At 42.8% G+C, this 19,581-nt stretch overlaps 1 protein-coding gene across 3 annotated transcripts; it reads left to right on the top strand.

Annotated features, from left to right (window-relative positions):
- The first annotated feature begins 12 nt into the window (after nt 1–12).
- On the top strand, nt 13–19,000 carry LOC132324088 (mucin-2-like). 3 transcript variants are annotated; one of them, XM_059840082.1, is made up of 10 exons: nt 13–145; nt 1,972–3,666; nt 5,483–5,737; nt 6,285–6,383; nt 7,135–7,374; nt 9,005–9,088; nt 9,732–9,844; nt 11,930–12,122; nt 12,627–12,764; nt 17,847–19,000. In XM_059840082.1, exons 1-10 carry the CDS (start codon nt 97–99, stop codon nt 17,927–17,929), a joined length of 2,949 nt encoding a protein of 982 aa, XP_059696065.1. In that variant the 5' UTR covers nt 13–96; the 3' UTR covers nt 17,930–19,000. The 3 variants fall into 3 exon arrangements, with proteins under 3 accessions (XP_059696065.1, XP_059696064.1, XP_059696066.1); XM_059840081.1 differs by lacking the exon at nt 17,847–19,000 and adding an exon at nt 14,933–15,088; XM_059840083.1 differs by lacking the exon at nt 17,847–19,000 and adding an exon at nt 13,000–14,865.
- Nucleotides 19,001–19,581: the final 581 nt, after the last annotated feature.

Genomic DNA, 19,581 nt, shown 5'->3' with positions numbered 1-19,581 from the left:
TGGGAGGTGACACTGGCAGCCTCGCCCCTCTTTAAATTCCACAAGTGTTCCATTCAAAATGCCACTCTCAGCCCTGCAAGGAGGGGGACACTCAGCATGGGCACTCAGAATTACCTCTGGCATTTCATCCTCTCCGTTCTCCTCTGTGAGTAAAAATTATTTTGATTGTTTATGGTCACAGCGCACTTAGAGGATGTCATTGAGAAGCATTCAAAATGATGATCAGGGAAGTGGGCTGCTAAAATTAAATATAAATCTAATAACATGCAATATTTACAGGGTTATGGTTTGTTTGTTTGGTTGGTTTTGTTTTTTTGTTTAGCTTGAATGCATTGGATTTCAGCAGATATTTTAGTAGGGATGTAAATCTGTAAGTAGGTAAAAGAATGAGAGCAAAGTATTCAGGAAACTCATCTAAAAGATCAAAAATGCAGTGTCTGACCAGATTTTTTGAGTTTTTTTACCCCTAAGCTTGTTTATGAATGATTCATTTTGCCAATTTTTCTCCTCCGAAAGACTCTTTAGTAAAACACATTAAAAAGCATGGATTAGGTTGTATGAACTGTGCTGTGTTCTCACTGCACTGCAAGGGATTAAAAAAAAAATCTAGAAATTCAGAGGGCTGCATTATTTTATTCTTAATGTCTGGTTTCATGTCATTGAGCTGCAGATGAACACAAGTTTCTTGACTGATCAATACCTGCTATTAAAAATCTGGGAGATACAAGCACAGGATCAAGCACAATTCAAACTGTATTTGGGTGTAAAAAGATATCAGTCTGTAGGAAGAATTTTGAGAAATATGAATTGTAACATTACAAGTTTCTATGTAGACATTAAAACAATATGAAAATACCACTTTGATTTTACAGGTGAATAGAGTCAAAAGCAGTTAATTAATGTGGTCCTTAAGAACTTGATAGAGCTGCTCCAGTACACCCTGTCTAAGAATCCTCTAAATTTCATTCAGCCAAACCCAAAGATCCAGGATAATAATTAAGTGTTGCTAAGGAGTAAAATTGCAATAAGGTAGAAGGATATGTCTGGGTTTTCAACAGGAACAAAGCCACTCTTCAAAATCAAACTTGAATTACCAGATTAAGTAAATTAAATAAACTCAAATTAGCCTGGCTGTTTAATCACAATGATAAAAGGGCTTGATTTTCCTTTTAAAGAAATTTTGAGAGTGTTAGAAATGTTGTCACCTTCACATTTGGGAGCTACAGGAGTTACAATTTATTTGTAGTTAGAAATAGAGGTAAACACAGGAAGGCAATGAATTTTCATCCAGAATTAATATGATTTAGAACATCAACAGAAAGATATCCTCAGAAAAATTGTTCTCTCCTGCCTGACAGAAAGTAATTAGGAAAGAAATAAATGCCTTGCAAAGTAAAGAAATTGAAGCAATAAAATAGGAGAAGGAGAAAATTGTGCTGAAAAACTCATTCTGCTAATTTTTAATTTTCCTGTTAATTCTCTAGGAATTTTACTTTAGAGCAATCAGAGGATCACAGAATCATTTAGGATGGAAAAGACCTTTAGGATCGAGTCCAGCCTTAAACCTAACACTGATGAGTCCACCACTAAACCCTTTCCTTGCTGTAAATAAAATAATATTTACAGGAAGAAAAATGCATAGAAAATTGAAAAAAATATGTAGAATAGGAATAGAAAGGTAATATAAATCTCTACATTAATACAGAATCAAAGTATTGCCAAGAAATTGGTTATTGGTTAATATCTCCTCAAATTTATGCAAGTGGAAAAGGAAGTAACAGAGATTTCATGGTAGTTGAGGAATAGCAAAGAATATGAAAGTGGAAATGAGGAAGGAAAGGAATAACAATGAAGATGAGAACGTTGAGTGAATTTTTCACACAAGAGCACGGTTACACTTGGTAACTATTAAAGTACTTCACAGAATTTCAGGGCAACAATCCATAATCCACATTTCTGAAATTCTGGCAGGTACCCTGATGGCATTAGAGGGAAGAGACACAACGACTGCCACTGCTGAGAGCCACCTGATTGTCTTGAGGAGCACAAACAACAGCAGCACAACTGGCCCAGCTGCAAACAGCTCAGATGGCTCCGTGGCAGAGCCTGACACCTCAACAGCCCATTCCCTCCTGGGCACAGCCTTGCTGTCCCCCTCCAGCATGAGCATAATGGGTACAGAAGGGACGATGAGCACCACACCCACAACAAAAATGCAGGAAAGGGGCTCCTTGGGGGTGTCTGCCAAGAACTCAGCATTCCCAACAGCAGGAACTGGCACCACCACAGCCCCCAGCATGGGCACAGAGACTGGCACTGCTTCCTCCCCACCTCTCAGCTCAGCCACAAGGAGCCACTTCTCCTCCTCCTCTCCCAAGGGTTCTTCTCCTGTGCCTCCCAGCCCACAGCAGAGCAGCACCAGCAGCACCACCGGGATGCCCTCGGCCACCACATCCCACCCAGCCACAGCCCTGGTGTTCTCTCCATCCTCCAGTGCTGGCATTGCTCAGTTCTCAGCTGGGACAGAGACACAGGGCCCAGCCACGCCCAGGCCTGTGGCTTCCACCTCTCCTGCCTCAGCTACCATCGAGGCCAGGCCTTCACCCACAGCAGGCAGCAGCACAGGGACACCAACACCTCAGCTCAGCTCCACAGCCCTGCCCCAGGGACAGCCCCCGGTGCAGGTGACGGCCACCTCACCTCCCGGGGAGCCCCTCACGGGGAGGCCGCCTCACCTCACGGGGAGCCCCTCGCCCTCCACAGCCACGGCCTCTGCAGGCAGCAGGGCCACGACTCCTCCTGGAGAAGGGGAAACTTCCACCATGAACCAGGGGATCAGAACAACAACTGAGACCTCTCATTCCCTCCCAGCCACATCCCTGGCATCCACGATGACGACGGTGGGTGGAGAAGGGAGGATGGACACTGCACCCACAACGATAATGTCAGAAAGGGCCTCACCGGCGACGTCTCCTAGGAGTGCTGCAGTGAGCCCAGCATTCCCAACAGCAGGAACTGGCACCACCACTGCCCCAGAGAGTGGCACTGCTTCTTCCCTGTCCTTCAGCTCAACAGTGATGAGCCACTCCTCCTCCTCCTCCTCTCCTGAGGGCTCCCCAGCTCTGCCTCCCAGCCCACAGCAGAGCAGCACCAGCAGCACCACCGGGATGCCCTCGGCCACCACATCCCACGCACCCACAGCCCTGGTGTTCTCCACTGCTCGTGTGACAGACGTGGGGTCAGACACTGTCACAGCAGAGCAGGTGACACGCAGCCCAGCTCCCAGCACAGCCAGCACTAACCCAGTGGCTCCTGCCTCAGAAACCGCTGCACCCAGCCATTCACCCACAGCAGGCAGCAGCACAGGGACACCAACACCTCAGCTCAGCTCCACAGCCCTGCCCCAGGGACAGCCCCCGGTGCAGGTGACGGCCACCTCACCTCCCACGGGGAGCCCCTCGCCCTCCACAGCCACGGCCTCTGCAGGCAGCAGGGCCACGACTCCTCCTGGAGGAGGGGAAACTTCCACCATGAACCAGGGGGACAGAACAACTGAGCCCACTGCCAACACCTCCCACTCCCTCCCCACCACGTCCCTGGCAACCCCATCCATGACAAACCTCAGCACATCAACATCTGTTAATCCTTCTTTTACTACGACTTGCTGTGAGTATTTTAACACATGATACTAAACTTATTTTGCTCTTTTTTTGGAAGAATTGAGCATAATTTTCTTTCATTACTGCTATTTTTGTTGGAATTTGAGCTCTTTACAACGTCTTTTTTAAGCTGGGAATTGAACCCAGGAATATGAATCCCTGCATCTATCTATTTTCTGAAAAGCTGCAGTTCCTGTCTGGAGTTGTTTTTGAAATCACAGACCTTGTGTTAGGCAGTGCCACAGGGGTAAAATGCTTTATAGTTATGCTGCCTAGGCCAAGTTATATCAATAGGAGCTTTATTTGGTTTTTATTGGTTTCTATTGGTTTTTATTGGTTTTGTTGATTTTGATCTTGAAATTTCCTTTTACAGAATACTAGAGGCAGTTCCTTCATTGGGAGAATCCAGCTGAATTTTTTTTTTTTTTTTTTTTGCTAACTTGATTCTTACTTGTTTCAATACTAATTCTTTTCTAGTGCATCTTCAATTTTTTGCCAAAGGGCTGTCTGCCCATATTCAAAGAATATGCAGTAATGAACCTTTCATCATTTTTCAACGGGAAAAAAAAGTAAAGCAAAGAAGGAAAAGAGGAGAATGCAGCCTTTTTGTACTCTGCACCCAAAAAACAAGGGCAGCATGGCTTCCATTTTTAGAGCATAATAGAGTATTAATAGGGCATAGAGTATTCTTCAGAGGGGTCCAAGGGGTTAATCCATCCTTTATATGGATTCACAGTGTTCATGGAGTGCAGTAGGAGATATGCACACACAGAGTAAGGTACAGCTTGGTCTTTGACAGTGGCTCCATGGCCAATGGCTCCTCAGGGGTCACTCCTGGGCCTGGCACCACTCAATGTCTTTGTGGGTGACACTGATAGAGGGATTGAGGGCACCCTCAGCAAATTTGCACTGTGTGGGGCAGTTGGCACTGTGGAGGGAAGGGATGGCATCCAGAGGGACTGGACAGGCTTCAGAAGTGGCTCCCTGGGCACAAGCACAGGCTGGGCATGAACAGACTGAGAGCAGCTCTGAGAAGAAAGGCTTGGGGCTTTTGGTGGAGGAAAAGCTTGGCATGGCTTAGCCCTGTGCCCCCACAGCCCAAAAAGCCAAAGGTGTCCTGGGCTGCATCCAAAGCATGGTGGGCAGCAGGGGAGGGGGGGATTCTGCCCTCTGCCCTGCTCAGGTGAGACCCCACCTGCAGAGCTGCCTCCAGCCCCAGAGCTCTCAACATGAGAAGGATGTGGAGCTGCTGGAGGAGGTCCTGAAGAGGTCACAAAGATGCTCAGAGGCCCGGGGCACCTCTGCAAAGGAGACAGGCTGAAAGAGTTGGTGTTGTTCAGCCTGGAGAGGCTCTGGGAGATCTTAGAACCCCCTTCCTAGGGGGACATACAAGAAGGACTTTGTGCAGGGGCATGTGACAGGACAAACAGCTTTTAACTGAAATAGGGTAGGGCTAGAGTAAATAATAGGAAGAAATTCTTCCTGTGAGGGTGGGGAGGCCCTGGCACAGTGTGCCCAGAGAAATTGTGGATGCCCCATCCCTGGAGGTATTCAAGGCCAGGTTGGACATTGGGACTTGGAGCAACCTGGTCTGGTGGAAGGTGTCCCTGCCCATGGCAGGGGGTGGAACGAGAGGATTTTTAAGGTCCCTTCCAATCCATTCTGTGATTTTGTGATACAATTCTGTGTTTCATATCTTTATAAAAACGTTGCAGAGACTTCAACATTTCTCTAGGCTGTCAGTTTCCCATTAACACTTTGTCCCTTAAAGACACACAGACTGTAACTACGTGTTTCACAGGAATTTCCTGTTTGCTTTTCAGCTCCCATCACTCTGTCCATCCAGCTGCAGAAGGTGACCAGCAGAACGATCCAGTTCAGCTGGAAACCTCAAGGTGGCAGAGCAGACAGTCCTTACACAGTGAGGCTGCTGGGAGAACTGGGAGAGGAGGAGGAGAGGGTCCTAAATGAAACAAGCACTGCCTTTGAAAATCTGCTTTCTGCTCGACAGTACCAAATATCCGTGAATGTTTTAACTTGCTCTAAGAATGTCAGCACCTCCTTGACAGTTCAGACAGGTATTTCCTCTGGAATTTTTTCCTTTTCTGTTAGCAAACCAACACATTCATGGCCTGAACATGAAGCCCTTTTACAATGAGCATCTACCTAGACATGAATAAGCTACATATAGGCAAAAGGAGGTCAAACTTTCAGAAATTTAAAGTCAGACTGCAATTTTTTCCAAGGGGAGAATGATCCAGAGCCTCACTTGTCCTCCTGCTGAATCCAAAACTTTCCTGAGCTAGAACCACAGTGGTTCAATGTTCTAGCCTCTCCTAGCTCCATGCACTTTAACTCCCAAGCCTTACTTAGCTGAGAAACCATTTTTAAACATTAACTTCATGTCTTTTCTGTCCTTGACCCTCCTTATATCTTACTATAATTACGTACACTGGCCTTGGAGGGATTGGATTTTGGGTGGTACCACACTTAAATATTCAGGCACACAATAGAAGAATGTTTTCTGGGCTTGTTTTTTGAAAGCTGTTTATGAAAATAAGAAGCATAAAATTGGTAAACATCAAGATAAATTCTACTCACTGCCTCCAAATTTCTGTTTCACAGAACACACAACTACAGTCTCTCCAAAAACCAATACAACTGGATTTACAGGAACTGCATCTAATTCCATTTTCACTACCACATTTACGTCAGCACCTTGCAGTAAGTAAATATTTGATACTGAATACTAGAATGAAAATTATCCAATTAGACACAATATTCTTGTTCATTGGTCATATCTACTGTGAGGTAAAATTCCTGGATATAATTTTAGAAAGGGAAGCCTGATAAAATCACTGAAAATGCATAATTATGCAAATATCAATCAAGGCAGTTCCAACACCTTGGTAAAACTCTCCTGGACCCACTATATGTTCACTGGGTGCCTGCTTACAGGCATAAACCACGGTGATAGGTGAGTTTTCTTAACCCTGCTATGAAGCACATTTAATAAATGCCTCTCTACTGCTCTGAACTTAGAATTTTCTGGTGGTATTTTAAAAATCCATCCTCCTGAGGATATCAGGATGAGTCAAATATCACTCCACTTCAGAACGCTCATGTTTTTCTCAATCAGCCTCATCAATTCTCTACTATCCAAAAGCAACATTGTACAACTCTGACCATTTACCACACTTTGCCTGCAGTTGCAAAGGCAAGGAGCAAGCAGAATGTCCCCCATTTGTGTTTTAGAACTGTCAAACAAAGTGCATTAATGTATGGTTTCTGTCTGTAGAGCAAGTGGTTCACTTCTGCTCTTTTGGGAGAATGAGGTGGAAAACTGAAATTAGCTCCGAAAAAACACACGAGTTTATATTAGTTTAATTAATATTTTTCCTTCAATAATAAATGTGTAGAATTGCAGAAGTGAAATGGGCTGCTCTCAGCTGTATGGAACTTTCACACTTTGCAGGGACAGTGTCCATCGAAGTTCAGAATGTGACTGGAGAAGAAATAGAGCTCAGCTGGAGCAGCAGCAGCAAAGGCAGCCTCTACAACATCTCTGTCAGGGATGGAAAGGAGATTCATACAAGAACTACAAATGAGACAGAAGCTGTGATTAAAGACCTGCTTCCTGGCCATGTGTACACCATATCTGTGGCACTGTCATCTTGTGCTGAGAACAATCCTGCTTCAGTCACTGTCCGAACAGGTACCTCCTCCACCACCCTGGCACCTTTTTAATTCATAGAAACTCACAGTGTCTTGTTGCCATATGATCTGGATTTGATCTCTCACACTTTTATTCCTGCAAGTTGACTCATCCCCTTATTTGGATGGGACTGCTTGAATTCAACAGGAGTTTGCAAGTGTAGGAGCTTGCTCTGTAAAATTTCTGATTCTGTTGGATTATTGAACCAGATAATTCTGTACAGAAGTCAGGATATTTTGGTTGTAAATTTACCAGAAAATATTCTGGTAGTGTGAAGTTTAGGTTCTACATGCTCTTGTGAATGCAGGCAATCCTTAACTGTCATTGTTGCCTTTTTCATTTCATCCTTGGTTATAGACATTAAGGCAAACAGTTTAATTGTGTCTCTGTACTAAAACTGATGCTGCAGGAACATGACACATAATATCCCTCTAAATCAAGGTTTCTCCTTTTAAAACTCCCCATTGGCATCTCCCCCTTAGCCAATCCCTTTAGAAAAAACTTTTGGCACTAAACAAATTACCACTTGGCACTGCATCCTGCTGCTTCTCCATCACTGGAAGAGATCTAAAAGTCAGCCTGTCAAAGGAAGCCACTGGGTTATTTTGGCATGATCCACGTTTGATAAAACTGTGCTGCACTTTGTCATTCTTTCCCAGTGGCTGATAAAGTGCTCAGGATCTCTTTTTATATAACTTGAAAGATCTAACTTGACTTTTGGCAATTGTTACTTTCTTCCAGCATTTCTTGACCTCTAAAACATAAATGTCCTTGTTGCAATCCTTTTTTGAGTTCTCTAATGGATTGTGTGATTATTCTCAAAACCTTTCTTGGGCAATTATTTTGGCAGTGGACTGTAGGGTTCCTTCTGATGGACTTACCCTCTCTCTTAGTCTTTAGGACCACAAAGCCAAGGAATTCTTATCATTATTTCCATTGAAATATTTCAATTCTTCAGTTCACTGGCTTTCATTTATTACTTTCTCTATTCAAGAAAAATAAAAAATGGTTTCCTTTTGCAATCTGGAGCCATCTGCCCTACCAGAAAATTATTTGTTAGCTAATTAAAAAGAGCAATAAATACCAAGTCATCCAGATTTCATGTGAAATTAAAGATAATTTTCAATTCTATGAGAACTAGGGGTGTAATCCAATGAGCTAACCACATAAAACTTGCAATACCAGCCTTAAATGAGTTTTGACCCTTCATAAATAATTCAGATTAGCAAGTCCAGACCAGCATACTGAGGTTTTGAGACTCCATGATGCATATCTTTTTCCAAAATAAATTGCAAGTGACTTTTATTTCTGAAAACTCCATCTAGCTTACCTGAGTTGTACAAGCACGTAATAGCACAACCTATATCTTTAGCTCTCATAAGAAATCAGAGTTCTCAGTGCTATTTCAGTGAGCTCTCAAATACCACCTACCCACCCACCACCTGCCTCTCTTTTGATATGCTCCAATTTTATCATTTGCAATTTTAAATTCTCACTGGGCCAAAGGAACTGCTGCTTGGGTAACTCCTTGGCCATAATTAAAGACTTTCACCTATTCCATAATTTTCTTATTAGCATTAATAATGCATGCACAGAAGAGATTACCTTGATTTTTGCCTTTATTTTGCAGATTCTGGTTCCTGTTTCAGAAGAACTGAGTTTTGTTTAGCACAAAGTACTGGCTGTTCTGACTTAAAAGGCATTGTGTGCTCCAGTAAGTGTACAGAACCTCAACATTTGTTTATCCATAACTACAGGGTATTATTTCACAAGATAGTATCTCCCAGGAGTATTTTGCCATCTGCTTTATGATGTCAGTTCACACAGCATCTGAAGTTCACACTTCTTTGGTGAAGAAGCTGCCTCCATCAAACTTCAGTGTCAGCTTCCAGCTCTATTTTAGTCTGGACTTTTCCAAGTAAAGCTTTCTTCTTTTGGCACAGGGCTCATCCACCTACTCAGGAGGATTTAAACTCACTCAGAGCCTTGCAGAGTCTAACAGACTGGTGTTACTTCTGCTGGAATCAATGGGAGAGTGGCTGTTGAATTAGGGAGTGGGATGCACCCTAAATAATACAGGAATGGTGAACAATTTGTGAGGATTGTGATGGCTGAAAAACCTGGAGAGAATCAGCTCTGAAGGTTCCAAAGCCACTACATTAGATACACATTATACCATTATACAATTTATTATTATTATTATTATTATTATTATTATTATTATTATTATTATTATTATTTTCTTGTTTTATCAATTCATATTATATAATACATGAGACAATAAAGTCCAAAGACCAATTGTGGAGGTAGTCCTGGGATTCACCTAATTGTTTCTTCTTTTTTTTTTTTTCCCCCAGATAACGAAGCATTTGCCTGCAGAGTTTGGTTGAAAAACCAGATATTTAATAATACACTTTATAACTCTGATAGTGAAAGCTATGTAACACTGTCTGAAAGTCTCAGAGCAGAGGTAAGTTGATACCATGTTCTTTGTCAATGAATGAACTGCAGAAAGGCTTGTGATTAGCAGCCTTAGTCTCCTGCATTCATTGTTAAATCAGGACTCTGGCAGGTGAAAAAGAAAAAAGCAGTACAGGAAGCAGCAAATCTGCCCAGGACAGAGAGCTTCTTGTCCAGTGAGGAGGGCTACATTCCCTAAGCCATCCTCAAATATAAGTTATTTAGTGAAAGGCACTTTAAAATTCTATTTTTGTAAGGAACATCCCGTTCTGTTTATTTTCTCCCACTTCACTAAACTTATGCCTGTGGAGACAAAAAAAAAGGGAGTTACTCAAAACCAGCATTTCAGCACAGATTTGGAAACATGAAAGCTTTGCAAGTGAGTACTGTAATTGGCAATACATGGATTATTGGCAATTCACCTCATGGAAGTGGCTGCAGGATTGGGCAAAGTATCAAGGGGTCCATCTCAGGGGGAAAATGAGGAGAGAAAGTGGAAGCTTTGAGCCAGTAATGCTGACAGGCAGAAGCATCAGTCTGCCACTCATCTGTCTTTAGCAGCAAGTTAAAAAAAAAAACCCTAATAATTTCAACACCTCTCAGGAATCCTGATGTATATCAACCTGCTGAAAAGGTAAATCTACTGTGAGATTGGGGTAGACTGCTTTAAATAACTAACACAACTATTTTTAGTGTGATGATCTTACCCTTTAGCTAAGAAACTCCACAGATTTCAAAAGCAGTAATTAATTTGTTCTCACCACGCCAACTCGGAGGTAACCTTGTCTTATGACTGCTAACATCTCCACTTCATGGATAGAAAATTTATTTTAGTGGATGTAAAAAGTTTCCTCCAACCTGACTGAATGCAACAGGAATTCCTTTACTGGCTTTTAATAAGCTTTTACCTCATGCAAAGTGTCAGCTTTTCTTCAAAAAAAAAAAGGCAAAATCAAAGAGAGGCTGTACTAACATGATTGAAAATATAGACAATTTCTCTATTGGATTTTTTTCCCCCAGTTTGAATGTTGAACTATTTCTTTTATATTCCACAGTACTTCCACTCTGTAGTTGTAGCTTTGAAATTACAGTTTTGCCTGCATAAGTCAGGTTTCCTATCTAGACTGCTCATCAAGGTGAGGAAAAGAAAATAATTTTTGAAGCCTCCATCCAAAGAACTTAAAGGGATGTAAAGTTTGGAGTGGGGGGTTTATCCCATAGAAAAGATGGAGGCAGAAAACTGAGCAGTGACTCAGAACAAGGTTTGTGATCATCTATGAAAAACAATAATCTTTCAGACTTTTCAGGTAAAATACCATATTTATCCACAGGAGGAAGATAACTTCTCTCAGTGGGTGGAATCAAATGCCTAATTATATGAAAAGATTAGTCCTGACAAAAACATTTCAACCAGTTTTACTTAAAAAAGGGGACTGCTTGTTCTTGCTTTGTATCCATATGAAAGCACTAAGCAAAGCTCCACTTTTGGAGACATAAGTGTAATTAATTTGATTTTGATTGATGTCACAGGAATACACTTGGTTTATGCCAGAATGATTGAGAGGCAAATCACACCCTTGTCTCTCTTTGCAAAGGCATTCTGTTACGTCATGACTTTGAAAATCTGGTGACAAAAATAAGTTTTAAACCTCTCACATGAAGTTCTGTGCTGGTAGTGTGTGCAGGACCAGGCTTGAAGTTTAGTTGCACGTGTTAAAAAAAGTTAGGGGACACTGAGCATAACTTTAGTAATATTGGGTGCTCTTTGTAGATTCCAAATTTTGTACAGTCAAGGTCCCATATGGGTTTGTGGAGGAGGACAACTTGTTTTAATGCATTATTCATTGATAACTAGCTAAACAGATTGGAGCTTTGGAAGTCAAACTCAGATTTCACATTTTCAATCACAGACAATGCATCACTCTGGAATCCTCTTCCAATGGGTTTTTCATTTGTTATCCCAAAGCAATTGCCTTGAAAGAGTAGTAAGTGAGGAAAATTTCATACCTTAATAAATTTAGTGCAGGATATGTGTGTTTCTGCTCTGCCTCAGCTGACTGACAAGTGGAATAAATATCAATTTCACCTTGCACAGGTTGTTGAAGCAATGCATGCTGAACTGGGGAATGCCCACTCTGATATTTTGGTGCTGGGGCTAAGACCTGGCAGTGTGATTGCTGATTTTCTCTTTCTGCTGCCAAAAGAAGAAGCCAGGGATGTGGGTGATATACAGACACGCCTGAGTAATGTATTAAGGAGCAAGTTTGGGAGCCAAAGTGAAGTGCAAAGTAAGTGATGCTGAAAGAGCTTCTCATTAATGGTGTGGGGATTAAAGGGTCAGATCTACTGCTGTTAAATTAAGATGATAAATTAACTTCTCTCTTCTAAGAAATGCAAATAGTTCAGGTAATCTATTTAAACATTCACTGAACATATAGTGATTTAATACAGATTATGGACCTATTTTAAAGAGTCATTACACATACCCAGTTCCAGACTCACAGGATGGGTTCTCTTCACACTAAAGGATCTAAAAATTCTCAAGTTACACCATCCATCCAGCAAATCCTGAGAGCAGCTGTTATGGGTGTCACCAAGAGATCACAAGGACCCTCAGAAAAGATTTCTAGTTAACAAATCTTCACCCCATACAAAAACATTTTCAGTATTATTCAAAATTTCAAAGCTGCCAAGCAGTTAAACACAGCTGTCACTTAGGGCTCCAGGATTTTTTACACCCACTTTTTTACTGTTTCTAGCTAACATTCCTAAAATGTGCTTTAAATTTCCAGCTCTGTCTGTTCAGTCATCAACTGACAACAGCTCCTCCTGGAGAGTAGCAGTGATTGTCCTTGGAGTTCTACTTGGAGTTGCATTAGTGCTGATTCTGCTGGCAATACTGTTTTACATCCATGTGAGGAGAAGATCAGGTAAATACTTGGTTGAACCCTCAGGACTCATCGGAATGTTTGTCTACAAGCAATTATAAGATAAACCATCAGTTTCACTTCAATATTTTGGGCAAGGCAGAAAATTAATATATTTATCTTATAATTCAATGTTAATTGTGCATAATAACTTAGGATAATTCCACCCTTTCCTTCCCAATGTCCACTGCCAAACTCCTGAGCTTCTTACAACCCTAATGAATCTTCCTTTAAACAGGTATGGAATTTTCCCCATTGTACACGTGGTAGAGTGAGGAACAGAGAACCTTCTCTTCAGCCTATCCCCTATAGGTACTGCAATGACTCCTAACACTGGCAATCTAGAGAGACAAGACCCAAACTACTCAATACTGTATTTAGGTGACACTGAAAACAGGGTGACTGAGCCTGGCAGCTGTGGCAGGTCACCTTAATGCTCAGCTGAGCCCAGAGTCAGCCTGTTGAGTTTTGTGCACTTGCCCAAGGGTGATTCACCTCCCCTGAGACTTTTATCACTGTATAAAATTTTATATATAGATATAGATATAGATATAGATATAGATATAGATATATAGCTATAGCTATAGCTATAGCTATAGCTATAGCTATAGCTATAGATATAGATATAGATATGCCTTTTTCTCTCCTGTGACTGCAGAATGAGCCCAGGGTAATTAGCATTCCAGCATATGCAGCTTGATTAGGAGTTTGGAGAAAAATGGGATACATCTCAGTTAGCAGTCTAGTGGACCAGAAACTTGATTTGGAGGCTTCTGAATTCAAGGTTTCTTTAATTGCTGAGCTATGAAGAAATAACTGTTTATAAGTGTCAAATGTATAGCATGCTAAATCCAGCTGTGCTTTCACAGCATAGTTGCAGAGGTGGGGAAGGCAAACATTAGGTAAGTTTGAGCCAGAAGTATTTCACTCACCTATTTTTGCCTGTCAAAAATGGTTGGCTGATCAAGGACATGCCATATACTGCAATTTTGTCCTGCTCTTGATAATCCCCAAGTAGAGTCCAGTCCAGTAGAAGCAACCCCTGTGGCATTGGAGCAGACTTTGCTTCTAATTGCTTTAGAGCAATTACAAGAAATGCCCTTTACCTTTTCCCACCACTCTTCACTGCAGCTCTGGTGAAGTTACATTCTGTTTCTGTTGTGGTGCAGTTTTTCCTGCTTGGAATGTGCTGAACAGATGGCAAAGGGGCAGTATACTGCTCCACATCTTTCCAGCAGGATTTAGGAGTTTCATTTCAAACAAGCTCTCCATGTATCTGTATATTTGCCAGTCTGCCTACATTTGGAATTCCTGTTGAGGCACTGAGTATTGACCCATGATGTTGAGGCCCTGGCTCACAGCCCCTGAACACCCCTGGTTTTTGGGTTTAGGTTGTGCTTATTTGGCACATATTAGAGCACATTGGTGCCAGAACTGCAGCACAAGCAGAGTGGAAGTGCACAAGCAGCTCTACTCTGCTCCCTGTGCAGCCAGCATTCATTCTTCTCATCCCTCCTTCCCTATGCTGCAACACAGCTCCTGGCACAGCCCCGCTGAGGACCCTGCCTGGAACATTATTTTTAGTAGCAGGGACCTATGAAACAGGGTCTTGCATGCCTTGCTCTCCCTTTCCTTCCATGTAGGGTCAACTTGTCTATCCTGATTAAGATCTGGGGTGTGGAGTCACAGACCCCTCACTGGTGGGAAGAGAGTGATTAGTATTTAGTTAAACTTATATTATGTGACTTTTAAATACAGCTAGCTCTGGTGTTCCACTCACTGAGTAGTCACTCAACAATGCATTCTGTCAGCAAATACAAGTTCTCCAGGGAGCTCTGCTGAAAATACAAATGAGTGCTCTTGCTTATGTTAATACTCTTTTATTTCTTTTTTTGAGGGATCTACTTTGAATAGCAAATCCTCATTGTCAGTAAACCTTTCTGATGTCCTTGTAAATAGTGTTAAATAGAGACCATGTACAGCAGGCTTGAACAATCCTGGGACTGTTCATGCAAAATGTATTTAATGTCTTTGGGGGAAAAATAATGGTATTTTAAACTATTTTCTCAAAGATGCTTTACAAATAAAATATTTATTTTTACAATTGTGCATTCTGAAGGAATCTGCTGTTCTTGGTTTGTCATGTAATTCAGAGCCTCTTCTACCTGCAGGGGGGGAGAGGGTGGCCAGTGCAGTCAACGACAGAGTTAACCTTGGTATGATTACGTGGAAGGATGATCTCCTGGAGCTAAATCAAACAAGACAGAAGATCTACTGAATCTATCCTTTTTTTATCTTCTACTTCAATAAAAATCCCCCTACCACAACAGTGTGGAGTCTAGACTTGGGAACTCTCTGAAAATGAGAGCAGGAGAAACCAGAGCTCCCCTTTCCACAGAGGAGCATTTGGGAATGCTCCCAAACAGCATTCAGAGGGGCTCCTTATGCATATTCCCTTCTCAGAGAGAGGCAAGAAAGTGGCACAGAAAAATAAATGGCTGAGGATAAGACATTCCATTTACTGAGGCAGCTGGCTCCTGTTGGAATCAGTGGGATTTAAGCAATTCCCCCATTTTTGTGTGTCAGGATGTCTGTGACTGAAAAAGGGCATTTTGCCTGTTTCAGACTTGCTTCTTCCCCCCTCCAGAACTGACTGACACTATGACCCAGTAAAACCTGAGCTACCAATCCCTCCCTGCATGCTGTGATCAAGACCAAGGTCTTAGGAAATGCTGTGTTCTGTTCCTATTGCAACTGAAGAGATGACACTCAAATCTTCAGCTGACTTTTTTAAACAATTTCACTTTTCCACAATTTATTATTCCAGCTGATGTCAATATCCAAAAGCTTTTTCTTCACAAGTATGAGAAAATCATGGTGCTCTGGAACCAGGACCATGCCCAGTTGTCATACTGCATTCTCAAGGGCACGGGCAGTTTGGAACTGGATAAAACCAAGCTTGGGAAGAGAATGTTGTGCATTTGCCATCTTCTACCTAACTGAGATTATTTAGGCTGGGGAGATGCCATCTTCTATTTAACTGAGATTACTTAGGTTAGGGAGTTGCCATCTTCTATCTAATTGAGATTATTTAGGTTGGGGAGTTGCCATCTCCTATCTAATTGAGATTATTTAGGCTGGGGAGTTGCCATCTATCTGAGATTATTTAGGCTGTGCTAGGAATTTCCCTTAGTGCCTCTATTAATGTAGATTCATGATGGAACACCTTGAAAGGGAGAAAGCAACAGGACAAGCTCTCAGACTTACCCAAGCAGACCTGGGGAACACTGGGAATGCCATGTCTGTCCTGCTGTCCCCCAGCCTGTGACAAGCCAGGTGCCAGAGGAACAGAAGGAACTGGGGATCAACACAGGGAAGCCACAGGGACAGAAGTTTCCTCTGCAGGGAGCTGGATCTGCCATGTGCTGGAAGAAAGACTGGAGTGAGACACTAAAGGGTCTGAAGACACTCAAGTGACACAAACCAGCAACAAGAAGGGTCCAAGTCACAAAAAGCACAGCAACGTGCCTTCCCCAAACTTAGCTGCTTGCTTTCCTCTCCTCAAACAGCAAGGAAGGGCTGTAGGACTTCAGGACATCCCAAGCTCAGACTGACCTATAGCCTAAGGAGTGTTTGTGTGCCCCCAGCACGGCCTGGGAAAAGGAGCTGGGGGATTTGGGACTGGCAGCTGGTGCCAGGAAACAGGCATGAGCTGCTGAGACATCAGCCAGCCCCCTCCTCAGGCCCACATCCCTGCACTGGACACTGCAGGGCTTTACCACTGGCTGTGGTTGGTCCTCATGATTGACTTTGGAATAAAAAACCTGCTGACATCAGCTTCCAACTGTACTAGTGGGGAAAAAAACCCCCAGGAACAGAAATATTACTGTTGGTAATCCAAGCAGACCTGTGTCATTTTAGTCACTTTTATGGGAGTTGGGCTGTCCAAGGACATTGCATTCTGGGAACCTAAATCAATAACATCCCTGTTTAGCTACCATTAATTGGATCAAGCTGGTGTATCTACCCGCTGGAAACCCAGTTTTCCCATTCTGAGCAGATCCAGACTGTGCTGAAAAGGAGTTAAACATTTTTTTCATGTATAAACACACCCACCTGCCAATTGTTTCCAGTTAAATGGTTCTTTAAAGGGCTCTGTTTCTGAACAGTCAAAAAAAAAAAAAATTTAGGGCTGTGCTCAACTTCTGGTCAGAAATCTTGCTGTGGAAAACTGGGATTTGTCCAGCTCGCATCCACTTTGCTGTCCTGTGGCCCCACTTAAAATTTGCCCTGAGAAACTGAAGGTCTTTTGAGCTATAGGTTAAACCTGTCTCCATTCCTCTTGCTGTGGGGGACAAATTTATTTTTCTTGAATAGAGAAAGTAATAAATGAAATATTGGATATTTGTGAAATTGGGCTAGAAACTATAGCAATAATTGAGATTTTTAATTAAGGGATATTTAAGCTGTTGTTGCTGGTGTTGTACATGCCCTTTTCTAATCTCTCATGATCCTGTGCTGGCAGCACAGGTTAGGCAGGATTAGAAACGACTCAAAATGATTTTAGGATGGCTTGGTCCTGTCAGTGGTTGAGGCATTTCCTACACCAACAGTGGACTCACAGAAGACAAGTTCAGCTTTGCTTTCTGCACTTCTGTGCTCTCCCAGTTTGGCTGAGTTGCTGCAGTGAGTCAGTGCAGCTGTGGGATCCCACAGCAGATGTGCACAGCCAACCAAAAAATTATTTAGTGGATTAATTAGAAAAGGGGATATGTGTGAGTGGGCTAACTTCAAAGCTATCTTACTGCCAGTTACTCCTTCTTCTCAACTTCCAGCTTCATAAAGAAACTTTTTTTTTTTTTTTTTAATATGAGGCTGAATGATTAAAACACCACATCTGAGCCTCCATAAATCCTGTCAACACCTTGACTGGACATGGAAAACTCTCCATCCAGGAAGGTGCAGGATCTGAAAGAGCTGCACTGTGCAGCAGGAGCCAGCAGATAGCGCTCACTGTGCCGGCATCAGCTGCTCCAAGACCTCTTTGCACCAAAATCTTCACTAATTCACCCATTTTTGGTTTAGCTACAGGGCAGCCTGGAAACTTCCTTCCTTCCAATGGAACTTCAGTTCTCTCTTCAAGCCGTGCCTTCTTCCCCAGCACGTGAAATGCCCTGAGTTGGGGGAATTATTAAGTTTAATTGCTCTGGAGAGGTGGCAGAGAGCAAGGAGAGGTTGGACACACCTTTGGAGCTGCACACCCTGCAGGTGACCCTGGGTACACCAGGGGAGCTGCACATCCTGCAGGTGACCCAGGACACACCAGAGGAGCTGCACATCCTGCAGGTGTGACCCTGGGCACACCAGGGGAGCTGCACATCCTGCAGGTGATCTTGGACACACCAGGGGAGCTGCACATCCTGCAAGTGACCCTGGACACACCTTTGGAGCTGCATATCCTGCAGGTGACCCTGGGCACACCAGGGGAGCTGCACATCCTGCAGGTGTGACCCTGGCTGTGCCCTGGCAGCAGCTCTGTGGTGGCACAGGAGTCAGGCAGGTCACACATGCTCTTAAGTTCCTGGGGGAATTACAGCCAGAAAAGGAAAGGATAAAGGTGTCTGTGGGAATCTCAGCATGATTCTACCTGTCTCTCTGAGCACCTAAATACCAGCCTAAAGCAGAGCCCTGAACCCTCAAAAAATACTTGAAGAAAAAGGGGTATTTTGCTCCACAAACTCCTCTTCCACTTTTTTACATTTTGGGTTTTGTTTTTTACATTCTGGGTTGGGATGAGGTGAAATGAGGACATCACAACTCAAGCTGTCAGTCACCTGCCTCCCCCTGAGGCACTGATGTGGTTGTTGGACACTACCAAAGCCACCTCATTGTCACTGTGGTCAGGTATTGACAGCAGCTCCTAAACTTTTATTTGTCTCATAGTTACAGTAAACTATTCAACTCATTAGAAGGTTAGTTGCCTATTAAATACATTTGAAATCTTTATTTGATTTCTCATAATCAGAAACCTTAAGCAGCCTGTGGGCTCTTTATTTTTTCAGTTATTTCTTGTGAAGATTTTCACATTGGATTGAGGGAACCAGCAATTTAAGTAAATGAATATTAAAAAAAGATATAATTTCATGTCCATGGCCAAATTATCTGTGAAGAAAACACCCCATGAATCAAAAATGTAATTAAACATTAGCTTTTGGTAATTAAAAAATGAGATATTCAAACTGTCACTTTTCTTCACTGTCAGTAAGGTCATTTCCCATGTCTCATCATTCCCCTTGTCTAAGGACAGGGATAGCTGCAGAGAGCAGCTATCAGTGAGCTTCCTCTTGAATATCACATACAAAAGGCTGAATAGCGTGCCATTAGTTATTAAACCCTAATTAGTGTTTAAGGAAAAGATCTTTTTTTTTCTTCCCTTCTGCTGGACAGTGCCTAAATCTGTGCCTGGTACTCACTGAATCCATGCCTGTAACATGGAAATAGGAGCATGGATGGGCAACAGATGCCAACAGGAGGCCACCAGGTGGGTCACAGCTGTGGTGCTCAGCAATAGGACACATCTTAAGTTGTAAGATGTGGCTGGGGCTGTGTGCTCTAACACCATCCGTCAGAGCTGGGAAGTTCTCTGCTGTTCCTGGGGCAGTTTGTTCTTTATCTCTCCCACAGCCCATCCTCCCTCCAGGAGATCTCTGCTGTCCATGGCCACTGAGTGTCCCTGCAGGGCTGATCAAATTCCACCATCCCATGGGGAGATGCTCCGCCCAGGGGAGGAGCCAAGCATTCCTACCTGGATCCAATCTGA

Source organism: Haemorhous mexicanus, chromosome 2 (genome assembly GCF_027477595.1).
Source record: "Haemorhous mexicanus isolate bHaeMex1 chromosome 2, bHaeMex1.pri, whole genome shotgun sequence".
NCBI lineage: Eukaryota > Metazoa > Chordata > Aves > Passeriformes > Fringillidae > Haemorhous > Haemorhous mexicanus.
Note: the sequence above shows the minus strand (reverse complement) of the source record. Positions and strands in the feature narration are given on the sequence as shown.

Coding starts and splice junctions, on each gene's coding strand:
- LOC132324088 (XM_059840081.1), top strand. CDS start 97: ATGGGCACTCAGAATTACCTCTGGCATTTCATCCTCTCCGTTCTCCTC. Junction 7,375..9,004: donor TTCAGTCACTGTCCGAACAG/GTACCTCCTCCA, acceptor TTTATTTTGCAG/ATTCTGGTTCCTGTTTCAGA. Junction 12,123..12,626: donor GAGCCAAAGTGAAGTGCAAA/GTAAGTGATGCT, acceptor TTAAATTTCCAG/CTCTGTCTGTTCAGTCATCA.